This window comes from Perca fluviatilis, chromosome 20 (assembly GCF_010015445.1).
Source record: "Perca fluviatilis chromosome 20, GENO_Pfluv_1.0, whole genome shotgun sequence".
NCBI classification, from domain to species: domain Eukaryota; kingdom Metazoa; phylum Chordata; class Actinopteri; order Perciformes; family Percidae; genus Perca; species Perca fluviatilis.
Genome location: NC_053131.1, coordinates 34,164,527 through 34,190,329, shown reverse-complemented (window position 1 = coordinate 34,190,329; position 25,803 = coordinate 34,164,527). Strand labels below are relative to the sequence as shown.

Here is a 25,803-nt window from a genome sequence, read left to right as displayed (position 1 = left end):
AAACGAACACTTTTCTGAAAACTGACAGTTGTGCACGATGTTATTTTTGAAAACTGAGAGGTTGAAATGTCCGCTTATGAAAATAGCCGGCCACGGGTAAACGTAGCAACAGACAGACACAGCAGGGATCGTCACACTGTGTTCAGGTCGTCTGTTTTCATCTTCAGTACTCTCTTCTTAAAAACCACGACCACCAGCTCTCTAAAAACAGAAGACACGAAACAGTCAGCCACAACATGGAGTCAGATGGACACAACACATCTTTAACAATCTGTAACTTTTCCGACTTCTTCTGTCTGTTTCAGAGAAGGCTTTATGTCTTTCAGACAGTGGAGACTTATCTGTTTTCAGAAGATAGAAAGCTTCTGTAATGTGCCCTACAGAATAAAATGTATGTGCACAAGCACAGAAAAAGTTAGTTGTTTACAATATTTCCTCTTTAAACTTGCTTTTACACTGAAAACAATTGAGGCAGTTGCTGTCTGAAATGTTGAATTGACCAAACATTTAGGTAAATGGGTGTGTGTCATGTGCAGAGAATAATCAGCATTACTGCAGCAGTGATTCTGATCACCAGTACTGACCTTTGAACTTGAGCCGCACTACTTTCTGCACGTGGATGTCTCTGTTCTTGTAGACGGTGCAGATGTAGCTGCCACTGTCCCTGAAGCAGGGGTTCCTCAGGATCAGACTGAAGTCTCCAATTGTCACTCGATGTTGCTCCAGGGTTGTGCGGTTGCTGTAAAACTTGTCCTGTCTGACAAGATGGCCGTTCCGATACTCATGGACAATCATGGGCCCAGGGGCACAGCGGCTCCACTCCACTGTGAAGTCTGTGGGCAGCGGGGTTGCAGTTTGGAAAGGAAGCATGACAAGCGGCACACCGTCTTCCACCTCCACCCGGGAGACTAAGAGAACAACAAACCACAACATCATCTGCATAAACACAAAAAAACTGTGGCACAACACATTCTTTCCTACAACGGGTTCTAAAACACTTCAGAGGAACGAACACCTGTTTCCTGGGTGAAAGTCTTGTGTTTTCTCCTTAACTTCTCCAGGACATGAACACCTGTTTCCTGGGTGAAAGTCTTGTGTTTTCTCCTTAACTTCTTCAGGACATGAACACCTGTTTCCTGGGTGAAAGTCTTGTGTTTTCTCCTTAACTTCTCCAGGACATGAACACCTGTTTCCTGGGTGACAGCCTTGTGTTTTCTCCTTAACTTCTCCAGGACATGAACACCTGTTTCCTGGGTTTACGTCAATTTGAGGATTCATTTTAAAATTCCTTTATTTGCTTTTAAAGCCTTGAATGGCCTTGCCCCACCTTACCTCTCTGAGCTGCTGCACCCCTACACTCCTAGCCGATCTCTCAGGTCAGCTGACCAGCTGCTCCTGACGGTGCCCAGCTCAGAGGGGATCGAGCGTTTGCCAATGCAGCTCCAAAACTTTGGAATGGATTGCCTCTGCACATTAGACAGGCCTCTCTGTCTAATTTTAAAACTCTTCTTAAAATCCACCTCTTTTCTTTGGCTTTTAACACCAGGTAGAGTGTTGATCTTATGTGTATACTTTACTTTTTTATATTTTTATGTGTGTGGGCAGTGCATTTTAGTTATTTTTATTCATTCTACTTATTTAATTTTATTTCTTTTAGCTTTATATTGGGTACCTCATCTTTTATGGTGCTTTTATTGTGTTATCTAATTATTTTGTTTTATCTTTTTGTGCAGCACTTTGGAAACCTTGTGTTTGTTAAAATCATGCTATATAAAAAAAGTAGGGCTGTCAAACGATAAAAAATATTTAATCGCGATTAATCGCTGAATTTCTATAGTTAATCGCGATTAATCTCATGTTTTATCACAATTAAAAGTCTATTTATTTTGCATTTTAGAACTGTTTTTAAGTACATAATAATGATGGAAAGCAATTCTTACCAGTGTATCTTGATTGCGAATCAAATGAATGCAAAGAAAGTTACTTTATGAAGATGACTTTAAGATTTGTATTTGTTTATTATTTATTTACTGTAAACAATTGTGTGAATCTGTCATTATTGCACAATTCCTCCAAGTACCTCACTAAAACACCACAGCAATTGACTGAGATGTAACACTTTGATTATACAGTACAAACAAACCAGATGCCACAGTAGGACATTGTGCAGTAACTCCTGAATAATTCTGATTACTCATTGACGTCCAGTGATCACCGGTTAATGAGACAGCGTTTGCAGCACCTTGCAGCAGTTCCAGTTTAGCTGCTTTCTCCGTGTCGTACAGGCTGTGTATGCGTGAAACTACTGTCTCCCTCGACAGCAATGTATGAGACGGGTCAGAACATGCCAACTGTAGTACTTCTTTAAGACCTGAGTCTTCTACGATGCTGACAGGTCTGCAGTTAGTTGCCACCCATTTTGCAAGAGTGGTAGTCATTTTTTGGATTTGGTTTCATCCACAGGTCGGCTAGTAGCACTCTCCAAAATAGTGCTTTGCCTGAGTCCGCTAGCATCAACCTGAGTCACGCTAACTGTACTATGCTTGGCTTGTAGGTGGTAGCTCAAGTTTGACGTGCTTCGGTTATATTTTAATTCAGCTTTACACAATGTGCATATGGCTTTCAACTTGTCTACTGAGCCGTCCGGGAGTTTTGGAAAATAAAAACCGCCATTCAGAAGTGTGTTGCTGCTGTCTTTCTCCATGCAGGTAGCCTGCCTGCATTCTGCAGCAGAAGAAGTCAGCGCCAAAGGGTCAAAATAGTAGCCCGTTAGGCACGACGCAAAGTCGAGTGAAGTGTAAAATAAATGAATAAATGGCGTCATGCAATTAATGCAATTAAAATAAATTAACGCGTTATGCTCGGCCCTTAATCGCATCGCGATTAACGCATTAATGCTGACAGCCCTAAAAAAAGTGAATTGGATTGGGTGAAAGTCTTGTGTTTTCTCCTTAACTTCTTCCAGGACATGAACACCAGTTTCCTGGGTGAAAGTCTTGTGTTTTCTCCTTAACTTCTTCCAGGACATGAACACCTGTTTCCTGGGTGAAAGTCTTGTGTTTTCTCCTTAACTTCTTCCAGGACATGAACACCTGTTTCCTGGGTGAAAGTCTTGTGTTTTCTCCTTAACTTCTCCAGGACATGAACACCTGTTTCCTGGGTGAAAGTCTTGTGTTTTCTCCTTAACTTCTTCAGGACATGAACACCTGTTTCCTGGGTGAAAGTCTTGTGTTTTCTCCTTAACTTCTTCAGGACATGAACACCTGTTTCCTGCGTGAAAGTCTTGTGTTTTCTCCTTAACTTCTTCCAGGACATGAACTCTGCTCCCCAGCTTGAAAGCCCTGTGTTTTAGGAGTCAAACATCCCCCCCGACCTCCTCCCTTTGAGGATCTTCACGCGCTTATACAGCAGCAGTCAGTGTGCTGCTGACAGTAATACATACCAGGAATATATAAATACAGTTCCATACTTTTCACATGTATGAATGCTTCATGAGAACATGTTAAAGTGTAAAACATACCTGGGATGGTGTTGTAGCGACAAAAAACTATGAGAAAACAGGCCAGGAGAACAGCCAGGAGACCAACAGGCAGCAGAAGTACAATAGACAAAGGTGGCGGTTCTGTGGATGGCAAAAACAACAACAATCTTCAGCAATCTTTACACAACCCAGAAAAAATCTTTTTAAAGCTTCATGAAACATTTTTACAGATGTTTTATGAAAACTGGATTTTAATGTTCAAATAGAGACCATTTTGTGATGGATCACACTAGCCCCAACGAGGGTGTAAATCTTGTGTCCTGATTTGGCATAAAATACTAATACAAGCTGAAATAAATCCAATATAATATAGTAAATTTTCTTCTGTTGGCCTTAAGTGTAATCCACAGTATTAAAGACCACGTTCACTTGGCAATGTTGGGGATTCTTGATTGGCAATAACGGCAGCCCAAATAATGATGAAATGCATTTGGATTTTGTAGCAGATTTGTCAGCTAAAGATTCAGGGCTCTTCGTGAACCATCACATTATCACGCTGGAGAGGTTTGTGTATACGTATGGACCTGAGGGCTGTGTTGTTTGGAACCTGGTGCTCCTGGTATGGTCTCCTAAGGCAAAGTGGTCTCAGATGAGGGGACGGACTAGGAATGGTTCAAAAAGCCTCATGAATCAATGAGGAGAGGGGGGCCCCCATCTGGAGTCAGGCCCAGATGGAGGGCTGGACAGCGAGTGCCTGGTGGCCGGGTTTGCCGCGGAGCCTGGCTGGGCACAGCGAGAAGAAGCTACTTGGCATACCCCTCCTCATCACATGGGGGGACTCTGACGAAAAAAAGTAGCTTGGAGTTTTTAACCTTCTTGAAGACCCTGAATGGAGGCCTGCACAGAGCTCCAGTAGGGCACTACATAGTTCTCCTGGGAGAATTCAACTTGCACATGGGCTATAATGGAGACACCTAGAGAGGTGTGATTAGGCAGAATGGTCTTCCTGATTCAACCCGAAGGATTGTCTATAACGAACACCATGTTCAAACATAAGGATGTTTAAGTGTACCTGGTACCAGAGCATCCTAGGCTGAAGGTCAATGATCGATTTTGTGATTGTGTCGTCTGATCTAAGGCCGCAAGTTTTGGACACTGGGTTACTTGTATATATCATCCCATAAAACTATGGAGGCAGTTGCAAGTTACTAACAAGGTAAGGCAGCTTTATTTGTATAGCACATTTCAGCAACAGGGCAATTCAAAGTGCTTTACACAAAAACGATTAAAATACAAGAATAAAAGTTACAGTGCAGTATAAGAAATTAAACATTGAAAAGCAGTTAAAAACAGTTAAAAATATAAAAGCAGATAAAATACGAAATTTCATGATGCTAGTATGGGACAATGTGTAAGCCGTTGCTCTACACACGTAATCCACCTGCAATCCCCGCCGTTCCCTGAACGTGTCGGTCTCACTGGTCTTACCCTTTAATTTGTCTTTATAGGCTTATATAAATTCCAATACAGTTTCAACAATGCAACTTCAGCATAAGAAATGAACAACTATTTAAAGAAAAGAAACATCAAAAAGAAAAGTCTTCAGCCTTGATTTAAAAGAACTGAGAGTTGCGGCAGAACTGCAGGTTTCTGGGATTTTGTTCCAGATATGTGGAGCATAGAAACTGAATGCAGCTTCCCCCTGTTTAGTTCTGACTCTGGGGACAACAGACCTGTCCCAGATGACCTGAGAGGTCTGGGTGGGTCATAGTTTACTAGCAGATCAGAAATGTGTTTTGGACCTAAACCATAAAGTATTTTGAAATCAATTCTTTTAGGCACTGGAAGCCAGTGTAAGGCCGGTTACACACTGGAAGCGTCGCGCGAGCGTGTCAGCTGCGTGGCGTGTCCGTTTATATTTCGGCTCCCATGGTAACAGGTTAGAGCTTACACACTGCCGGCGTGAGACGCGTGCCTGCTAGAAATAGAACCGACGCCTATTTTTCACGCGAGACGCGAGCGTGTTGGAAGCGTTTCCAGGCAAAATAGAATAGGAAAATATGTTTATATGTCATTTAGACACAAATACATTTAATAAATGACATATTGATGTTTGATAGTCTAGGTTTTGACATCAATGTAGATATAAATGTAATACAAAATTTCAGAGAAAAGATTTTCAAATATTGCACCTGTCATACAGAACGAAATATTTTGTAACATATTTTGCAGTCAATACTGCCGACATTGTCTTGCTTTAATCCAATCAGTAGGCTATATATAAATGGTAGGATAGGCTACGATATATAAATGGTAGGATAGGCTACGATAACAACGTAGTGTGTGTTCTGAGTGACGGTCCAACATCCGGCTATATAGGCTCTTTATAGCTACACTAAGTTGTTCAGACAGCCCACTTACCCATTTTTCAGAGTTTGAATCTGTCGGCACTACGTCCCGAGATCAGCCCTCCCTGTACCTAGCAGCAGGAGCAGCGCCGCGTCAGACACACTTCTGGTATGTAGGACACAGAAAAATCCACGCAGCTGAGACGCAACAGAAATGCCACGCTCGCGAGACGCGTGCAGTGTGTAACTGGCCTAAAGACTTCAGAACTGGAGTGATGTGATCCACTTTCTTGGTCTTAGTGAGGACTCGAGCAGCAGCGTTCTGAATCAGCTGCAGCTGTCTGATTTTTTGGGGAGACCTGTAAAGACACCGTTACAGTAGTCAAGTCTACTGAAAATAAAAGCATGGACAAGTTTTTCCAAATCCTGCTGAGACATAAGTCCTTTAACCCTTGATATATTCTTAAGGTGGTAATAGGCTGACTTTGCAACAGTCTTAATGTGGCTGTTGAAATTCAGGTCTGAGTCCATGACTACACCAAGATTTCTGGCTTTGTTGTTTTTAACATTGTCGTTTGAAGCTGAGTGCAGACTTTTAATCGTTCCTCTTTTGCTCGAAAAAACAACCACCTCCGTTTTTTCTTCATTTAATTTAAGAAAGTTATGACACATCCAGTCATTAATTTGTTCAATGCACTTAGTTTTTGTATTGGACTATAGTCCCCTGGTGACAAGGTTAAGTAAATTTGTGTGTCGTCCGCATAACTATGGTAACTTAGTTTGTTGTTTTCCATAATCTGAGCCAGTGGAAGCATGTAGATGTTTGTCAAGTTGTGTATGGTTCACACTTCAGCTCTTTGCCCAAACTTGAAAAAGGCCCCTTTAAGGACTGAAGGAGGCAAGGGACAACTCAATTTTCTTCTGAATTCTTTTATTTAATCCCAGTTAGTCAGTTAGTTAGCAGTAGCAGTAGCTTGTTGATAACCTTTAAAGGCAGTAGCAGTAGCAGTAGCAAAGGAGCAGATGGCTAGGTGATGTCGCCAAGAGCAGATGGCTATCGTAGCTTGTAGCCATCTCTGTTTATAGCTGCCACAGGTATTTGTGCAACTCCATCACAGGCTGTCTCGGCTTCATGGATTGCAGACTTCACCTCACTTTCGCCGTATCTAGGCCATAGATTGGACTGGATCTTCACCCTGACCTCATCCAATCGTGCTTCACATTCTTGGAACGTCTTCTCAAGTTCAGTCTACTGCTGCTTGCTCAGTTCAGCTTCTTCATCCTCATCGATTTCAGCTTCAATGTCTGCCAGAAGGCCAGCCCTGTAGTCGTCATTTGTCTCATTGACTGTCCTCGCCTCCGACGTGAGCTTCCTGAACTCCTCTTGTAGTTCTCTTTTAGTCATGTGTTTTGCGCCTCGGCTGAGGGAGTTTGCCTGCTTGGTAAAAGCGCTTTTAGCTAAAGTTCTTCTTTGCTTTAACTCCTTCACTTTTTTCCCAAGAGCTTCCTCCACCATGTTGAGATGTCAGTCAATCCTCCTTTGCGACGACAGCTTTCCTGACTTCAGGCCGTTGATCCTTTTGTCTTCACTGCCACGCTGCGGTTATCAACTGTCAAGTTGTGTATGGTTCACACTTCAGCTCTTTGCCTTGAAACTTGAAAAAGGCCCCTTTAAGGACTGAAGGACGCAAGGGACAACTCAATTTTCTTCTGACTTCTTTTATTTAATCCCAGTTAGTCAGTTAGTTAGCAGTAGCAGTAGCAATAGCAGGTTTACCTTTAAAGGCAAAACACAAAAATAAATATACATTACTAAATTACATCTCAATGTAGTCATGTTATGAATGGCATTTAGAATTAACTAAGTCTATGGAGAAACTTCTCCCAGCAAAAACAAACACAAATAGCCTCAAGTTTCAAACAATATGGTATTAGTATAATAACTGAAACTATGCATTTCAAATACAATACAACATGAATATAAACAATTGTCAAGTAGCTTGCCATCGATCACTGTTCCACCAAAATATAATTATCAAAGTAGACACTTGGTCTTCATTCCAAACACAAATAAACACTTAACTGGCAACAATTTTATACAACAATGTCCATTTTCCTACCGGTTGCGTCTCCAGAATCCCAAATGAGCTGAATGTGGATCTCCTCTTCTATGAAGGAATTCCGGTGAAGCTTTTCTCTTCACCAAACATTTCACCACCTGCTTCACAATGGTGCACCAGTATATAGGTTCCCCAGGGAAACACAAGCTAGTGATGGGTACCACAATGTATGCACTTTATTGCCCCCTGCTGGTGTTTTGTCTTTGAAAGAAGTTGAAAATGTGAATGCCTTGAATATGAATACCTGTCTTTTGACGCAACAATGTTAAACAGGAGAGGCCCCAGAACGGAGCCTTGGGGAACTCCACACATCATATTTGTATGCTCAGATACATAATCACCTATGGACTCAAAGTGGTCCCTATTCTTTAAATAGGATTCAAACCAGTTTAGTACTGAGCCAGAAAGGCCAACCCAGTGTTCCATTCGGTCTAGTAATATGTCGTGGTCGACCGTGTCGAATGCAGAGTTGTGTGTCGAATGCAGCACTGAGATCAAGTAAAAAACTAAGATTGTAGTTTTGCCACTGTCTGTGTTCAAGTGGATGCCATTAAACACTTTAACAAGAGCCATTTCAGTGCTGTGATGTGGTCAAAAACCAGACTGGAAGGCATCAAAAATGTCATTTAGTGACAAGAAAAGGTTGAGTTGTTGGAAAACCGCTTTTTCTATGATTTTACTTAAAAATGGAAGGTTCGATATCGGTCTACAGTTGCTCATTAGTGACTAGTCTAGATTGTTCTTTTTTAAGAGTGGCTTGATGACTGCAGTTTTCAGGGCCTGTGGGAAGATACCTGAGAGAAGAGAAGTGTTTACAATCTCTAGAAGATCTAAAGCCAATCAATTCGAAACATTTTTGAAAAGGCCCGTTGGTAGAATATTGAGGCAACAGGAGGAGGTTTTCAGATGTTGTATAATGTCCTCCAGGTTCTTGTGGTTAATCGTATGAAATTGTGTCTCATTGGAATTTGTTTTCCGTGAACACTGTGACAACACAAACTCTGTATTCGATATGGAGGCACTGACTGTTTGTCTAATTTTCTGAATTTTGTCTTTGAAGAAGGAGGCAAATTCATTACAGGCCTCAGTGGATAAAAGTCCACATGCTACTGGTACTGGAGGGTTTGTTAATCTATCGACAGTAGAAAACAAAGCACGTGAATTATTGTTTCTGGCAATAATGTCAGAGAAGACGGACCGCCTTGGATTCCTCAGTTCCAAATAATAAATGCGAAGTCTCTTTTTATAGGTCTTATAATGGACCTGGAGATTAGTTTTTCGCCATCTGCGCTCAGCTTTTCGACACTCTTTCTGATGCTTTCTGTTCTCACGAGTATGACATTTCTCCATGGAGATCTTTTCTTACCAGAGACAGCTTTGACCATAGTGGGAGCAACGGCATTAATAACATTTGTAATTTTACAATTGAACTGATTTACAAGCTCAGTGACTGAGATCCCAGAGATGGCGGGTGTGGAGGAGAAAAGCTGAATGAATGATTCACTGGTGTCTTCAGTGATATACCGTTTTCTGATTACCTTTGTTTGAACACTTTTGGGCACCGAGATAGTGCCGTTAAAGAAAACACAGGAATGATCACAGAGAGCAACATCAGTCACCAAAACCTTGGAAATGTTTAGACCCTTGCAGATAATCAAGTCCAGAGTGTGACCCTTATTGTGTGTGGGCTCCGTCACATGCTGAGTCAGTCCATAGCTCTCAAAAACACAACACAGTTCTTTGGTCCGTCTATCCTGGGGGTTGTCAACATGTACAGTATGTTGAAATCGCCAGCAATAATTACATAGTCAAAGTTAATACAGATTATAGACAGCAGTTCAATAAAGTCATCGAAGAAGGATGAACAGTATTGAAAACAGTAATGAACAGCTGACTCAATAAGAACAGCAGCACTATTACGGTCTAACCAGGTTTCAGTTAAAAACATAAAATCAAGATTGTGCTTAATGATAAAATCATTGATTAAAAATGATTTCCCTGCCAAAGACCTGACATTTAGTAAGGCTATTGGTAGTGTGTTAACATAATTATCTGTCTCATTTTTTGGGATAGGCTGTGGCTGGAGGGGAACGGATGCAAAATTTGCTAAGTTTGCAATTAAGTGCTTCTTAGCGGATTCACAATTCTTTTTCTATGACCTATCACAACATAAATTGAGGAAGAATTTAATACACAGGGCCCGGGCTTGTCCTGGAAAGAGTCATGAGTGCCACTAGGCATGCAGCCTGGACCCGGCATCTATCAGTTAACGCTTGTTGCATTTTGTACACAAGCATCCTCAGGCAGAGGTGCCTGGCACTTTATTTTTTTCCGGGGGCAAACGATGGGAGAAGGTAGGGGGGCAAACCTGGTACCAGCATCCACTAGCTCCGTCATCCTACCACTGAACTCCAACATGGGGATCGGGTAAGGAGGGGAAAAGGTAAGGGAGTTTAAGGAGTGTTGGATGGGTGAAGAGGGGGTTGAGATTTCTCGTATCTCCCATGGTCAAATCTTTGCTCACGTGGGGGCTGTGGTAGATCACTGGCGTGCTTTGTTATGTCTTCCTCTTGTTTAGATTCCTCTTGTCTCGTGATTTGGCTGAGGGAGCAGATGTGTGGTGCAGAAAGTAAAGTAGGTTAGAGGTGAACAGCTTTACTCCTGGCTTGTTAAGGAAAAGTCCATCTGCTTTAAAAAGATGTCTGTGATTCCAGAATATGGTAAAATTGTCAATGAACTTCAGAGAATGGACGGTACATTCAGTTGAAAGCCATTTGTTCAGTGCCAGCAGTCTGCTGAATCTCTCAGCTCCTCTTCTGAATGGCGGTATAGGGCCACTGATAAACACCTTCGCGTTTAGGGAGCTGACCGTATTCAGCAGAACCATAAAGTCACGATTCAGGACTTCAGACTGTTGCTTTACAACATCATGGGATCCTATATGCAGTATAATTTTCTTCACAGTTGGGTGTGCTGCCACGATATCTGGGATTCTTTGGGCCAAGTCAGACACCATGTCTTTGGGAAAACAGAGTGTTTTGGTGTTTTTACTGCTTTTTACATCTTTCACAGCCAGAGTCACCCACAATCAGAGTTTGAGGCCCAGTAGTTAGCTTTCCCTGTAGCTTTTTATTTTTTGAATTGCTCTCAGTCTTTACCCTGCTGTGTGACGATGAGACACACTCCAGATCATCAGATGTATGTCCAGGGTCCTGCAGTAGAGGAGCATATCTGTTATCCATTTGCACACTTGGTTGTTGGGGTGGCATTTTGTTGCTAATTTTCCCTTTTGCAGCTGTCCATGGCTGTGTCCTACTATGTACAGGGGTTGAAGAGGTGCTCTGCCTGGATGATAATGCAGGCCAGCCGGTCATATCACAAATCTCAGGGCCCGTTCACATTGTACGCGGCATGTGCTGCGCTCGCCGCTAGGTGATCCTATTCCCAAATATATTTGTTGTGCTTGCCGCCGGGCTCAGTGCAAATTTACATCATACATGCGCCAATATTTGAATGCACGTCATGTCTGCGTCCGGTGTTACATCAGACGAGCAGTACGCAACATTATGTAGGATACACAGTAGTGATTTGGTGGCGAAGATGTTTCTGTCTTTGAACCAAAAGAAAGCACTTGCCCTGGTTGTGAGGAGAAAACAGAGGAAGGCACCCGCAGCTGCAGCAAGAAAGGTGTGGGTGCACGAGACCCTCAGGTCCAGAGAGTAGTTGGGGGAATTCCGGCTGCAGGAGCTCCGCTTTCACTGTGACCGGCTCCAGGGGTAATTTTGGCTAAACAGGGAGCAGACAGTCTGCTGACGAGAGTCGGGCCTACGATTTCGCGGATGGGTTATGAATGGGTTTTCATTTCTAAATAAAATGTTGCATGTCAACACTATGTGTCATTGTGACAGGTTGTATATGACAACGTATTCAGACATACAATTTGTTTTGAGTTGACATAGTATTTTTTCAATATGTGGTTTCATTTGTATGCAGATAGCTAATTCAATTTTGTGTACTGTGTGTTGGTATAGGGGCTCCAGTGGTCGCTCCTCTTCCTCATTCAATACAGAGAGTGAAGGAAAGAGCTGCGTGTGTGTTTTTCTCATCCTTCTCCCGTTACTATTCCTTTTAAGGTAATTCGCGTTTGCAAAGCACTGTATACTTTGAACACATGTTGATAGTATTTTTCTTTTGTTACTGTGGTTTTAAATGCATGGAAAATCGTGTGGACTTATTTGTTATTGAATTTCTTGCTAACTCAGCTAGTAAGCTAGTAGCGGATACCCCGTAATGCGGAGTCTGAGTGTTGAGTTGATGTTGGGGCGTTTCATTTGTATATGTGTATATTTGTGTCGCTTTCATAATGACAAAATTGATGATCTCTTATTCAAGGTTCATGATGGTTTGGCTTGTTGAGATGTAATTTGTGTCATGTTTGTTGTTGAAGCAGTAGTTTGACAATTTGAGCATGTTGGGTCATTATTGTGCCGTGGTCTGGAGTAGTGTGATATATACATTATATATTTGTTGTTTTGTGTGTGTTGTTTGAATGTATTCATAAGACGAGTGAAGGAAAGAGTGTGGTGTTTTTCTCTATCCTTCTCCGTTACTATTCCCTTTTAGGGTACAACATTTGGAGGCACCGCTGGGATGTTTGGCTGAGACATCCGAGCTCTAAGTGGAATCGATCCATCATCATAAACACCCACAGGAAAGAGCTGACAAGGCGGTCAAGGTGTCTTCATATACTGGCACTTGTATCCTGAAGTGAGCAAAAGTGACCACTAGGGAAAAGAAAAACCAATTAAGTCAGATAAACACTTACTTTACTGCTTGTGCCAACTCTTCTGCTAAAATGGAGTCTGAATTGGAGAAGCTGCAACTGGAGATTAAAGGAAAATTGTACCAACTGACTGTCAAACAGCTGATTAAATTATGAACACACTTCAGATTTTGGGATCAGGAACAGAACATGTGGCTGGAAACCGCAGTCAGTTAATTCTCATGTAATAGAGTATCTTGAGCGGGAAGAACTGGCCACTGGATGAGGGATGTCAGACCTCCTTAATGTTCAGGACATAATAGACAAAATCCATATGGCAACAAACTAAGTGAATGTGAAATCCTAAGTCAAATTGATGAACAGGAAAACCTCCAGAAAGAGGTAGAGGCGTTGAGGCTGTCACTGAAAGAAAAGAGGATGCAATGCATGGCCTAATGAAATAGTACGGAACCCTGCCAGTCCAGCAAAACGCAAGAATATGGCCCCAGCACCTCTAATGGTTCCATGTGGCGAAGATTTTAAGATTTCTGCCAGATAGGTGAGCCAGGGCAAAAAGATAGGCTAACCTTTCTAGTTTAGCCCGACAAATTGAAAGTGGGCTCAACAAGGACTATCCAGAGTCAGAGATATTGATGTGTAATCCACGCCATCACACCGGTCTGGAGCGTTACCTTGAAGGGAAAGACAAACTTACCCTGCCTGCCCTTCGCAGGTCCTCCAGATCCCATTAAGGAGAAAGGTGCAGAGTTATATAAAAACTCTCTGGGTAGGTAAGGACCAGAATTTGTGAAATCTGCAGAGATTGTTTGCTTCTCAGGAACTGTTCAAGAAATGACCCGCTAGTCCAGGTATCATGCCACTGTCCTAACTGGCTTCAGGGCAACATTAAGGTGACCTGCAGCTTACCTCCTGCAAACAACACTTCAGATGAGCTGTGCTGAGAAATAAAATTGCATGTGGAACAAAAGGAGAGGCAGGACAAAAGAAACATGCTGCTCCATCAGGTAACTAATGTGAATACAGTTCAGTCAAATGAACTTCCAGTGGAAAGAAAAGCACCATCCCACAACGACAGCTACACTCCCTCCGGATCTGTTTCTGAGATAAAAGAAATGCGCTTCCATGGTCCTGTTGAAGGACTTGAGAACTGAGGTTCCCAGATCAGGGAAACCATCCAAGATCCACACCTGCACCCCCACATATCCAACCAAGCAGAGAACCAGCAAATATGCCTGCCCCATATCCAGTTTCTCACCTCACAGCCCCCACATCGTAACAATGAATCAGATCCCATGCCCTTTACAGACAGCAGTCACCAACAGTGGTACAGGAGTATCGGTCCAGCATTCGGTCCTAGGCAATGAGGGAGACAACTCAGTTTCAGCAAAGGTTTGCACCTCAGCGGTTCTACCAGCACCACGCCCCAAGGTGTTTCTCTTGTATGCAAGCAGGTGAAGAGTACTGTCAGCATTGCTTTAAGTGTGGAAGCAGTAACACTTCCAGCGGGTTGTAAAGCACAGAGACCAGTAGAGCAGTAGAGTAGTAACTAACAGAGGTTGTCCCAGGGACATGAGCGACCAGTAACATAGATAAGTCCAAGCTTGCACAAGTTGTGAAAAGAAAAAGGAAATGAGGAACTAAAATGTTGTTCAGTTTGTAAAACCACACTGTACTGTCAAAAGAGTGCAGGAAACCATTGGCCAGCACACAAAAGACACTGTAAGCCCTATGCATGTTCAAATGTTAAGAAAAAGACAACACAGTTATCGAGAAAATTAAATGAAAGAAAATAGTGCTCTGGAGAAAACACTACTGTAAGAGAGCTAGTAGGAAGAAGTGTTTAATCAGGTGTCTCCTGCACAAACAAAAGATTCAGGCTTTGGGACACAGGCTCACAGGTTTGTGCTATAGGCGAACAATGGAAAAGAAGCCATTTACCTGATGTGCCACTCAGAGATGTAGCAGAGTAGTCAATGATCGTTACAAATGGCAGAATGGGACAGACAGTTGGCTGGTTGAGGTTACGCTAGTATCATGAGTGTAATACATGCTAGTGTGACAACAACAGGATATTGGTTAATGTAATTGACACTTGTATAGCGATAGCAAGAGAAAGAGAAACTTGTGGGGCTGTAAAATGCTTTTCCATCTCAGGAGAACAAAGCAAAACCTTTATTAATGCAGTGAGTGTAGGGCAGGTATGCATCATAATGTAAGGACAGCAAATGAGAGAATCAGTGTGCCTAAACAACTCCATCCAAATTGAGTGTGTACAGGCCCCGCCTTCAAAGAGGACAAGACTCTGATTTGAACCTCATGAGAATCCACAGTGGCCTGAAGGACTGGACTTTTGTGATACCCCTTGTGTCAGTGAAGGCAGGTGGTCTAAAAAATCATTGTTAGTGTGTGCAAAACCCTACAGGTCGTGACATTACACTGCCAGGAAGGTCTGTTATTGGAACTGTACAGTCAGTGAGGTCAGTGTATCCTGCCAACATATTCAAAACAGATATCTACCAACCACATCCATTCACCAGCCCAGGCCAGAGTTCCAGTGAAAGCCTCTTGCACATGTGAACTGTGGATCCTCCTGTTGATCTGACTCACCTTGAGGAACATCAGGACAAATAGTCGTCAGATGTAAGAGAAGAATCATAGTTTCCAGGTCTGATGATGACATAGGTGTGTCGGAAACCTACAAATGGACTTCACTAAAAGATGTTGAACGTGTCAAGATATCTCTGTTCCAAAGTTTGTACAAGGAGATGAGACTACTTACAGGACTTGATAGCGGGGTGGGTTGAAGTACCCTCTATCTCCCCAGTTGATGTGTAAGAAAAAGACGGACTCTGCGTTATGTATTGACTACAGGGAGCTCAATAAGAAAACTCACCAGATCGCCACCCATCCCCAGAGTACAGGACATTATGGACACTCTGGGACACCACTTTCACTGTGGCAGGGTAAGGCATATCACCAGGGTCGTGTAAGACAGTAGACACTTAACAGTTTGTCGATGTATGGTGGGTCCAATCCGTTGGCTCATGACGCCCTTCAGATTCAGCATGAACATTGTTGTTGAGGTGTAGTGTTGTGTTTAGCAAAATGGGGCGTGATGTGGGTGTCAGACTGGGCTGTATTGTTTTAGGGTACGTTGGGTGTGTGTGGGACGGTGGCTCTGCTGTACTCTGTGGAAAGGCGTGTACTAATATGTGTTGGTATTACCGGTAATATTTACGTATTGCCTGTTGTATGTGTTTTGCAGGATCAAAAAAAAGAGGTGGAAACAAACAAATAGCAAAGGAATGCCATCACACCATTGGTGTGTACACGTTGTTGTATGGTATCGGTCAAGTTTATCCCCATACTGCTTCAAAAGATAGGTGCGTTTTGTACCAAAAAATGGGCTTGTAATTGCCTATGGCTCCTACTTAACTGCGCCGAGTTACCATCTACATTCAGGAAATTAGGTTGTAGTGGCATCACAGATATCATACTGACTTTTACGTCTACAACTTACCATGTGCTGTCACTTAGTTACGTTGAATACATTCATCAAATGGTATTGAGGCAGTTCAGATTTTGTGGAAATGGGAGAAATTATGTGTGATTGGTGAGCTACACAGTGGAGTTACTTTGGTGATTTCAGTTGAATGGGTTGTACAGAACCTCTCATTCACTAACAACAAAATAACACCCAGAGAATGTACTATTGATGGTGTTCAGTAACTGCTAAAATAGGTGATAAAAACTGTAGATATGTTCTAGAGGAATGTGGTTGTAAGGAAAAGCAAAAAGGCTTTATAGTGAGATGGTCAATTTTTACTTAATGTGGTTGTGAGGATGTGTGTGTCAACAAGAGGTGGCAGAGATAGGCATTGTCACCACTCAACCGTGGTTGTCCAGTGTTTGCACCTTGGTGGAATGTAATGATAAAAAAATTTTTATGTGTAAACGATGTGTGTTTTACAACGGTTCTAACATGGGTTTCCATTACCCGTGTGACAAAAAACTGGACTAATGTGTATCAATGTATGGTGGTGACGGGTCTTTTACCTGTTGTAGGGTCCCCACTGCCAGTTGACATGTTGTTCAACTGACTTGGAACAAGGAGTAACACAGTATAATGGAAGTGGCGGGAATGGATCACAAGAGAAAATCTAGTGCTGTGGAGTAGGAATTATGAAGTAAGTGGTACTGTTGGTTAATCAGAATGCATGTGTGTAGGAAAGCATGTATACAGGGCGTGGTGTTTTTTGCTGGGGGATGATCTTTGCATCTTCTCTCCCATGTGACACCTGCCATGGACCGTACCGCCAGGCAGAGAAATGTGGAGGAAATCAAGAAACAGAGCAGCAGGAGAGGAGATGACGAGTATTATCCAGTTCACTTCAGCACCAATCTGCCGTGTTTTGGACAATCAACTGCAGTATATCCCAAGCCAACGCATACAATCTGGAAAACATGCCGCCTGAGGAAGAACAAGCATTGATGAAATGGAGCTCACAGGAGAAAGAGGACAGTTATGTTGGAGGGCCTGCAACTGGAGGACGCTGCTCCTTCGCCTGTGCCAAGTGATCTCAGTGGTGAGGAGCGCCAGCTGCCTAGACGTCAACACAGACAGCCTAAGATCTTCACATATGACCGGCTTGGCTCACCAGCCTGTTACAACCTTAGGACACTACAGCGGCAAGACTGTATGGTGCCTTGGACATGCACTGTGCAGCCATACCACCTCCAGCACTTCCGACATTAAAGATGTGGAAGACAGAAACATTACACCACTGAATTGAGTTAGTACATACACATTACACTCAAAATGGACTGTTCAGCACAGAATCCACATTTAAATGGACTGTTGCACATGAGATGGACTGTGGTTACACTCAACATACACATTTATATGACATTGTTGCTGTCAGTCACGCACATTCATGGACCTGTATTAAAGGCAAGTGCACTTAACTTGACATACTATAAGAACCGTCAACAAGACGGCAATGAACTCTGTGTAACTACGTGGACACTGTAGGTCAGAACAAGTACCAAAACAGAGAACTAGGACACTGAGGGACACTGGATGTTTATCCGAATATGAAAGAATGTTTGAAAAGAGTTCCAGTCTGTAATATTGCACTATATAAGAGAAAATGCAGCTGAATTGTTGGTCTGAAATAGTGGTGCATTGTGTATCTATTAATGTAAACGGTTTAACGCTTGGCTTGCACTAAAGGTCAAAGTTGTTGGATGTTGGGGACAACATCTGTTTTGAGGGGGAGTATGTGACAGGTTGTATATGACAACGTATTCAGACATACAATTTGTTTTGAGTTGAACATAGTATGTGTTTTCAAAATGTGTGGTTTCATTTGTATGCAGATAGCTAATTCAGATCCTTATCTGTGTGATAATCGATGTGTTGGTAATGCCTAGGGCTCCAGTAGGGGATCGCGTCCTCTTCCTCATTCAATACAGACGAGTGAAGGAAAGAGCTGCGGTGTGTTTTTCTCATCCTTCTCCGTTACTATTCCCCTTTTAGGTAATTCGCGTTTTGCAAAGCACTGTATACTTATGAACACATGTTGATAGTATTTTCTTTATGTTACTGTGGTTTTAAATGCATGGAAAATACGTTTTGTGGGACTTATTTGTTATTGAATTTCTTGCCAACTCAAGCTAGTAAGCTAGTAGCCGGATACCTCGTGAGCCACGCCGTGAGTCTGAGTGTTGACGTTGATGTTTGGGAGCCGTTGCCGTTTCATTTGTATATGTGTATATTTGTGTCTGCTTCACGTCATAATGACAAAATTGAATGCATCTCCTTATTCGAAGGTTCCATGATGGTTTGGCTTGTTGGAGATGTAATTTGCATGTCATGTTTGTTTGGTTGAAGCAGTAGTTTGACAATTTGGAGCATGTTGGGGATGCATTCATTGTGCCTGTGGTCCTGAGCTGAGGTGCGACATATACATTATATATACATTTGTCTGTTGTTTTGTGTGTGTTGTTTGGAATGTATCCAATACAGACGAGTGAAGGAAAGAGCCGCGGTGTTTTTCTCATCCTTCTCCCGTTACTATTCCCCTTTTAAGGGTACAACATCATTGCATGTTTACATACATAAGTAAGATATCTGCAGTTACTGAAGTTGGGTATAATAAAGCTAAGCTATGAGCCTGAATTCATACATTCATCATCATTCATTCATACTCTGGAAAACACTTTGGGCTAGATTTATCAGGCCGTTTGCGCCTGTTTCCAGGCGCTAATTGGTCGCAAAGACGGACGTTACCGATGCGGGCTATTTACAAACAGCGCGCACTTGGGTAAAATCGCAGATTGTCTGCCACATGAGCCGGAAGAGATAAGTGCGCTTTCAATATGCTCGTTGGGAGGGTCGTGGGGAAAGTGGGAGTTCCACCCAAAAAGGTGGGAGGATAAGCGCAAAGTGCACCTAATTATATATTCCGTGGTATTTACAAAGACTGTCAGTAAGAGCGCCTCTATTCTGCGGGGAAATTCTCCGCCTCTTTAAAGCAGGTCTAAACCACCCGGAATCGAGTTTCCTCGTAGACCTTTATGCCGCTGGTGAAATGGCAACAGCAATTTGAGCAAGATGAAGACACAGGCGAGACTGAAAATATTTTTAACACAAGAATCACACTTTGTCAGTGAATACAACATAATTTAGCGTTACAGATCAAGCAGCCATGCAATATTAGAGTTACTGGAAGAAATCAAAGATGAAATTGCATCTCCCACTCAGCGTTCACATCCCATTCCAGCAGTTGTTAAACTCCTCGCTACATTACAAATACTGGCATCAGGATCATTTCAAACAGTCATAGCATCAGCAGTGGGAATATCGCAGTCTGCACTCAGCCGTATCATAGCACCAGTACCGCTTTGCTACAGCGCAATTTACGGTATAGTGGGCGGAGAAAGACGCTGATTGCCTGATGGGTGTCAGGGTTGATAAATACTACGCAAAATGTGGAAGCATAGCGTGCGCTATTACCGAACTCGCATTACAGACGCAGCGCAAACTGCGCTAGTGTTAGTAAATTAGGCCCTTTGTTTAATGCATATGTGCAATTAATTCCTCCAAAACTGGAGCTTACACACTTGGAAATGGGTACAGTTATTCTGTGTAACGGCCATATACTTAACTACCTATATGTGAACAAACATGACTTGTGTCAATCAGTCCAAACATATTTTACTTCATATAAACATACAAATACAAATATATCCTACAAATACCTGTATGGAGCTATATATCAACCAAACTTGGTTTTCGCAGCTCACAGCAGTACACTTCTTCTCTGTTGCTTTGGCACATTTCTCAGATCAGAGATGACAATAATGTGTCACATGGGAATAGTCCTCCCTTTCATGTGCATTGTTCATTACACTATACTTACAGAGTGAACTTTTAAATATGGACAACAACACAAAGCAGTTTCACTATCTTGGTATAAACAATGGCATAAGGAGGGTCATTGGTATAAATACTTGCTTTCGACATGTAAACAAAAGATTTCAACCAAAATACACGCTTTTGCAGCCAATTGTTTTAAGAAATGAACTCACTGTTGTTCAAATGCAAATTATTATTTAACAAATGCACCAACGTATCTGAGAAAAAATGTAACATAGTTGATTGTATTTCAGTGGAGACATGTCCATGTTGTTTTCACATAGCTAAAACAAACCTGAATGATTTAAATTTGGAGGATACAATAAGCTACACATCTGGCATGCCTGTTATGGTGGAAATATGCAACACAGCATAGTTTTGCGTCCGAGGTCTCTGTACGACCTCGAAGTTGTGTTGTACAGTTCTGGGAGATCGCCGACGGCCAAAATCAACCTCTCGTCCATGTTCCGTTTGTGGATCTACTTGTATTCGGTGTTTACTTTTTCCTGTTTTTTTAAGACACCGGACTGCACGTCACAGCGCACAACGGCCATTCTTGCCGCAGGCAAAGTTGAACCATGTTGAACTTTGACCGCGGCACTCTTGCGCGCTGCTTTGCTCAGCGCAGTGGCAGACTAGTTGTTGCACGCGCAAGCCATTGACAATAATGGGTTAATATAGCGCAGCGCTGCCGTTTGCGCGTCCAATGTGAATGGCCCATCAGGGCGCTGTGCCCTGCCCATTAGTCATCCTCCCATTTCCCAGGAAGATTTACTCTTAGGCTTTGCACCAAAATAGTTCCAGGGAGGACTACCACTTGTTGATTTTATTATCTGTTCCATAGCCCTCCTGTTTCTTTGTAGTCTTGTTGGTTCTAGTTAGCCGTGTGTTAGCATACTTTTGTCCATTGTTTTGGGGCCATGGTAAAGTGGTGTCATTCCCACATGATCCAGTCATTTCCACGTTTACTTCTAACCATTGAATTTTGGTTTCCAGAACAGCAATCTTCTGAAGGAGTTTGTAGTAGTCATCCACGGTGAAGGGAGGCATCTTGCTGCTAATTAGCTTTAGCTACAGTCACTGTAGGACAGGCTTGACCTATTGGTAGGCCACGCTCACGCAGAAAAATGTTGAAATATGGCAATAGCCTACTATGTCTACAAAAAATGTATAGTCCAGTGATTTATAAGTATCCAAGAGGCGCTGCTCATAGTTTCTCAACAAAGCATCTGCACTGTTACATAGGAAACATGTTTTTAGTGGTGGGGGAAACCGGAGCACTCGGAGAAAACCCTACAGATGATGTAGTCCTGATGGCATCATTGATCTGTGACCCTTTAGCCCTCAATGGATTGGTTTGCAGCTGAGTGTGAACAGCTGGGCTGAGGATCAGCACCTCTAAATCTGAGGCAATGGTTCTCAGCAGGAAACAGAATGAGTGCCTATTCCAGGTAGTCCTTACCCCAAGTGAAGGAGTTCAAGTACCTCGGGGTCTTGTTCGCAAGTGAGGGGACAGTGGAGTGGGAGGTTGGCCAGAGAATCGGAATAGTTTGTGCGGTTTTGCATTTAATTTACCGCACCATTATGATGAAAAGAGAGCTGAATCGGAAGGCAAAGCTTTAGTCATCTGTAAGAAACCCCAATGGGCGCCTCCATAGGGAGGTGTTTCAGGCATGTCCAGCTAGAGGTCCCCCTCACAGTCACCTTTTGTCGGATAAATTTAACTGTAATTTAACTGTATTATACGATTTAGTGTGCATAAGTTAAAATAGTTCTTCTGTGAGCAGACTTAGAACTCAAATGGAGATGTTGGGTATTACAACATGCTTTTAATTAAGAAGTGATGCCATGGGCCAAATTTTTAAAAAATCATGTCAGAGGCCAAAACACATCACCTGGGGTTTGTTACTCACCTTTGACCTGCAGCTGTACAGTTTTGTGTGTCTTCATATTTCCTTTGCTGTAGACGGTGCAGGTGTAGACGCCGCTGTCACAGAGGTAAGGATCTTTCAGAGTGAGGCTGTGGTCTCCAGTTTTCAGAGGATAAGGTGAACTCGATGTTCGGCCTCTGTAATGCTGGTTTTGAACATGAGGCTCATCTTTGTACTGATGCTGGTGGATGGTTGTAGGATTGAGATCGAAGCGGCTCCACACCACTTTGGTGATGTCAGGTAACCAATAAACCTGGCAGGGCAGCACGACAGACTCATTCCCCTTGTACACCTCAACATATGAATCATGCTGGGAAACTGGGAAGACAAACACACACAAAAGGATATTTCAACTATGCATTTAACTTTTGTATTTGTTTACACATAAAAAAATAGCTATTATAAAGATAGTACCACCGACCTTCTGATTAGTAGAATAGCACTAGTGGCGGCGCCCTGGCCATAGTAGTTATGAGCGATGCAAAGCAGAAAGTAAGGTGAGGAAGTGTAGGAATACGATTTTACTTAGTCTTGCATTGCCAGACCTACACAGCGCTACAGAGAAGGGTCTGTCTAGTCCACACAGCATTCTGAGATGCTCTGGTTTATTGGCATTTCTTTAAACCAATCACAATCGTCTTGGCTGGTGCTAAGTGCCAGACAGAGCCACGGTGCCTCTGCTAAATAGTCTCAGGAAGGAACTTGTTTTGGTGGAACATGTGGACGTTCAAAAGTTGTTTTAGTGGTGCAACAGAAAACTCAGATTGGACAGATAGAGATCTGAGGAGCAGTTAACCATTGTACTCAGAAATCAGCCGGAGGTTAGAACGCCAACACAAAGACAGAGGACATCCGGCCGAAAATGAGGGACATCTGATGGAATATCCAGCGGCACCGGAGCAATCCGGAAGTGGAACGGCATCAAAAAAACTATATTTTACTGAACTGAAACAAGTATAGCGTGGAAATACTGTTACAAGTTAAAGTACTTAAAATGTTACTTAAGTAAAAGTAAAAAAGCATTAGCATCAAAATTTAACATATTCAGTAAAAATGTTCAGACCTGTATCTGTTATTTTACTCTATGAACACAATAATACACAGAACACAAAAGGTTTTATTTTGAATTTAGCATCAGTGCGGTGAATTGAATTTAATACTGCCCCCACTTAATTTTAACCCTTGTTGTCCTTGGGTCAAATTTGACCTATTTTCAGTGTTTTTTATATCAGAAATATGGGTTTCTTACAAGTAAATTTCCCCAAAAATAACTTGGATGCATTCATTTTACAACATTCTTCGCATGTAAAATTTATGATTTTTTCCATTGAATTTTGGGTGTTTTATTCATTTGAAAAATGTTTTTAAATGGTTTTTGACCATTTTTTTTTTTTTTAGGTATAATGTAATTTAAATTAGGCTTATTGACCATGAATAAAAGAAAGCTTTGAAAAATGTGACAAATATCATCAAAAATAGCAACAAAAATGTCAGGAAAAGCGCCAAAAAAAGTTAATTTTCAAGTTAATGATCGAAATGAAGACAACATGAAGGTTAAAGAAAACTTTGGTTTCAGCTTCAAAAGTGAAATTACTTTTGCTCAGGTCAGGACCATACTCGCAGGCAATGAAATAAACAAATAAATATAAACACCAAGGAAGGCTATCTTACCGTATGTGAAGATTGCATACGCCAAAAGTGCCACAAGCGCCACAACCACCGACACCACCGACACGACCATAGACGGTCTTCCATCTTCCATCTTCACCAATGAATAAAACCAGAAACTGAGTCTTTTTACTCCTTCTGAACCAGCAGTTTTTCCAATCAACGATCACATAGAGAAGTTGTGTGGTGAAATACTTCGAGGCAAACTGTACAAGAAATGTGACCCAGCAGGTTGGGCGGGACCTGTTACCAAGTACAAGTACAACACCTGCCAACAAGTGTAGGAAGAAGAATAAAAGCCAAAACTCTCTTGACTCTCTTCCTCTTCCAGACCAGACGTTCTTCTCTATTGTCCTCCCAATAAACCGATCCAAAAGCAAATATTACATTAGTTCAAAGAGCATTTAAATGCCTCGAGACAAACGTGGGACCCAGCAGGTTGAGGTGGGACCTGTTGCCAGGTGATAACAATAACAATAGACAATAGACAATAGATAAACAACACCTGTTGTTTTGTTGTACTGGGAAAAAAAATATTCAGCCCAGGACTTAAATAAGTTTACATAGAATCAGTCTCAGGTAACTGCAACATGTATTTTCTACATGAAACTGTGAATACTTGTGGAGTATTTGGAGGTTGTTTTTTTTTATATATATATTTTAGGAAAAAGTTTGAATATTTTGTTATTTGCTGATGATACTTACTTTCACTTCTGTATAAATGAATGAAGAAATGTCCGTCCAAAATGTTTCAGAGAGCACATTGATGGGGAAATTAATCTTTCTGAATCACGGTGTATTTAAAACAAATAAAATGGCGACATCTGCTGGGAAACTCTCGGTGTTACATTTGAGAGGATGGATTAAATCCAAGCAAGAAGAGAGGCTGTTACAGGGACAACGATGTGATGGAAATGAACTCGACCGGTTGAATTCTTATAAATATAATGTACACTCTTAGCAACTTCTTTTGTCTGTTTCAGAGAGAGCTTTTTTTTATTAACACCAACGAGTTCTCACTCCGAACTCGTAAAATACGGACGTTTGGGCACTGGCTGTCGGCGTCAGAAATGACGCAAAAAACGCCCTTCAGCGTGTGTGTAGAACGCACCGGGCAGAGCAGCAGCTACACAGCGCTTGAAGATGACGTAGCACTAAGAGCAACTACGGTACAGAGTAGTATGAAAGCTCGAAAATCTGAATAGGGAGGTTGGTCGGGGGGGTGGATGGGTCAAACAACGCAGGACTTTCACCCAGGAGACCGGGGATCAGGTCCCACGTGTCACGTTTCCTAAACCCAACCGTCCTGGTCTTCTTTACCTAAACCCTAATCATCAAAACTAAATCATTAGTTTGAAGTTTTCCCCAATTAGAAAATGATCAACAATTCAATCTAATAATCAGGATAATTACTTTCACTTCAGTATAAATTAATAAAGAAATTTCCTTCCAAAATGTTTCAACCTTCTAATTGGTAGTACGCTCTACCAGCTGAGCCACTGTCTGTCGAAATGTTTCAGAGAGCACATTGATGGGGAAATTAAGCTTTCTGAGGCACAGTGTTGAAGTTGGTTTATTGTTTTGAAGTATTTGATATATTTGAATAAATGGCGACATCTGCTGGGAAACTCTCTGAGTTACATTAAGAGAGGATGGATTAAATGCAAGCAAGAAGAGAGGCTGATGATGTGATGGAAATAAAGTTGATATGTTTGATATGTTAAACTTTAAAACAGACAAGTGACAAAAGTTAAAATGGTTCCAGAGGAGCTGCCCATTAACTGTGTTCAGGTCGTCTGTTTTCATCTTCGGAACGCTCTTCTTAAAATCCACGACCACCAGCCCTCTACAAACAGAAGACACGAAACAGTCAGCCACAGCATGAAATCTGATGGACACATCACATCTTTAACAATCTGTAACTTTCAGACAAAGGAGACTGTTTTCAGAAGATAGAAAGTTTCTGTAATGTGCCCTACAGAATAATATGTATGTGCACAAGCACAGAAAAAGTGAGTTGTTTACAATATTTCCTCTTTAAAACTTGCTCTT

At 42.0% G+C, this 25,803-nt stretch overlaps 1 protein-coding gene across 1 annotated transcript; it reads right to left on the bottom strand.

The window, feature by feature from the left end:
* Positions 1–31: 31 nt before the first annotated feature.
* LOC120549596 lies at positions 32–23,940 on the bottom strand. Its single transcript, XM_039786612.1, has 5 exons — positions 23,755–23,940; positions 22,066–22,401; positions 3,521–3,622; positions 585–908; positions 32–201 (listed from the first exon to the last, which is right to left on the bottom strand). Exons 1-5 carry the CDS (start codon positions 23,843–23,845, stop codon positions 164–166), a joined length of 891 nt encoding a protein of 296 aa, XP_039642546.1. The 5' UTR covers positions 23,846–23,940; the 3' UTR covers positions 32–163.
* Positions 23,941–25,803: the final 1,863 nt, after the last annotated feature.

Bases quoted from the DNA above. Each gene is read 5' to 3' on its own strand.
- LOC120549596 (XM_039786612.1), bottom strand. From the start codon at position 23,845: ATGGAAGATGGAAGACCGTCTATGGTCGTGTCGGTGGTGTCGGTGGTT. The intron at 909-3,520 runs GTATGTTTTACA...TTGTTCTCTTAG, and splicing joins TCGCTACAACACCATCCCAG to TCTCCCGGGTGGAGGTGGAA. The intron at 202-584 runs GTCAGTACTGGT...TTCTGTTTTTAG, and splicing joins AGTGCGGCTCAAGTTCAAAG to AGAGCTGGTGGTCGTGGTTT.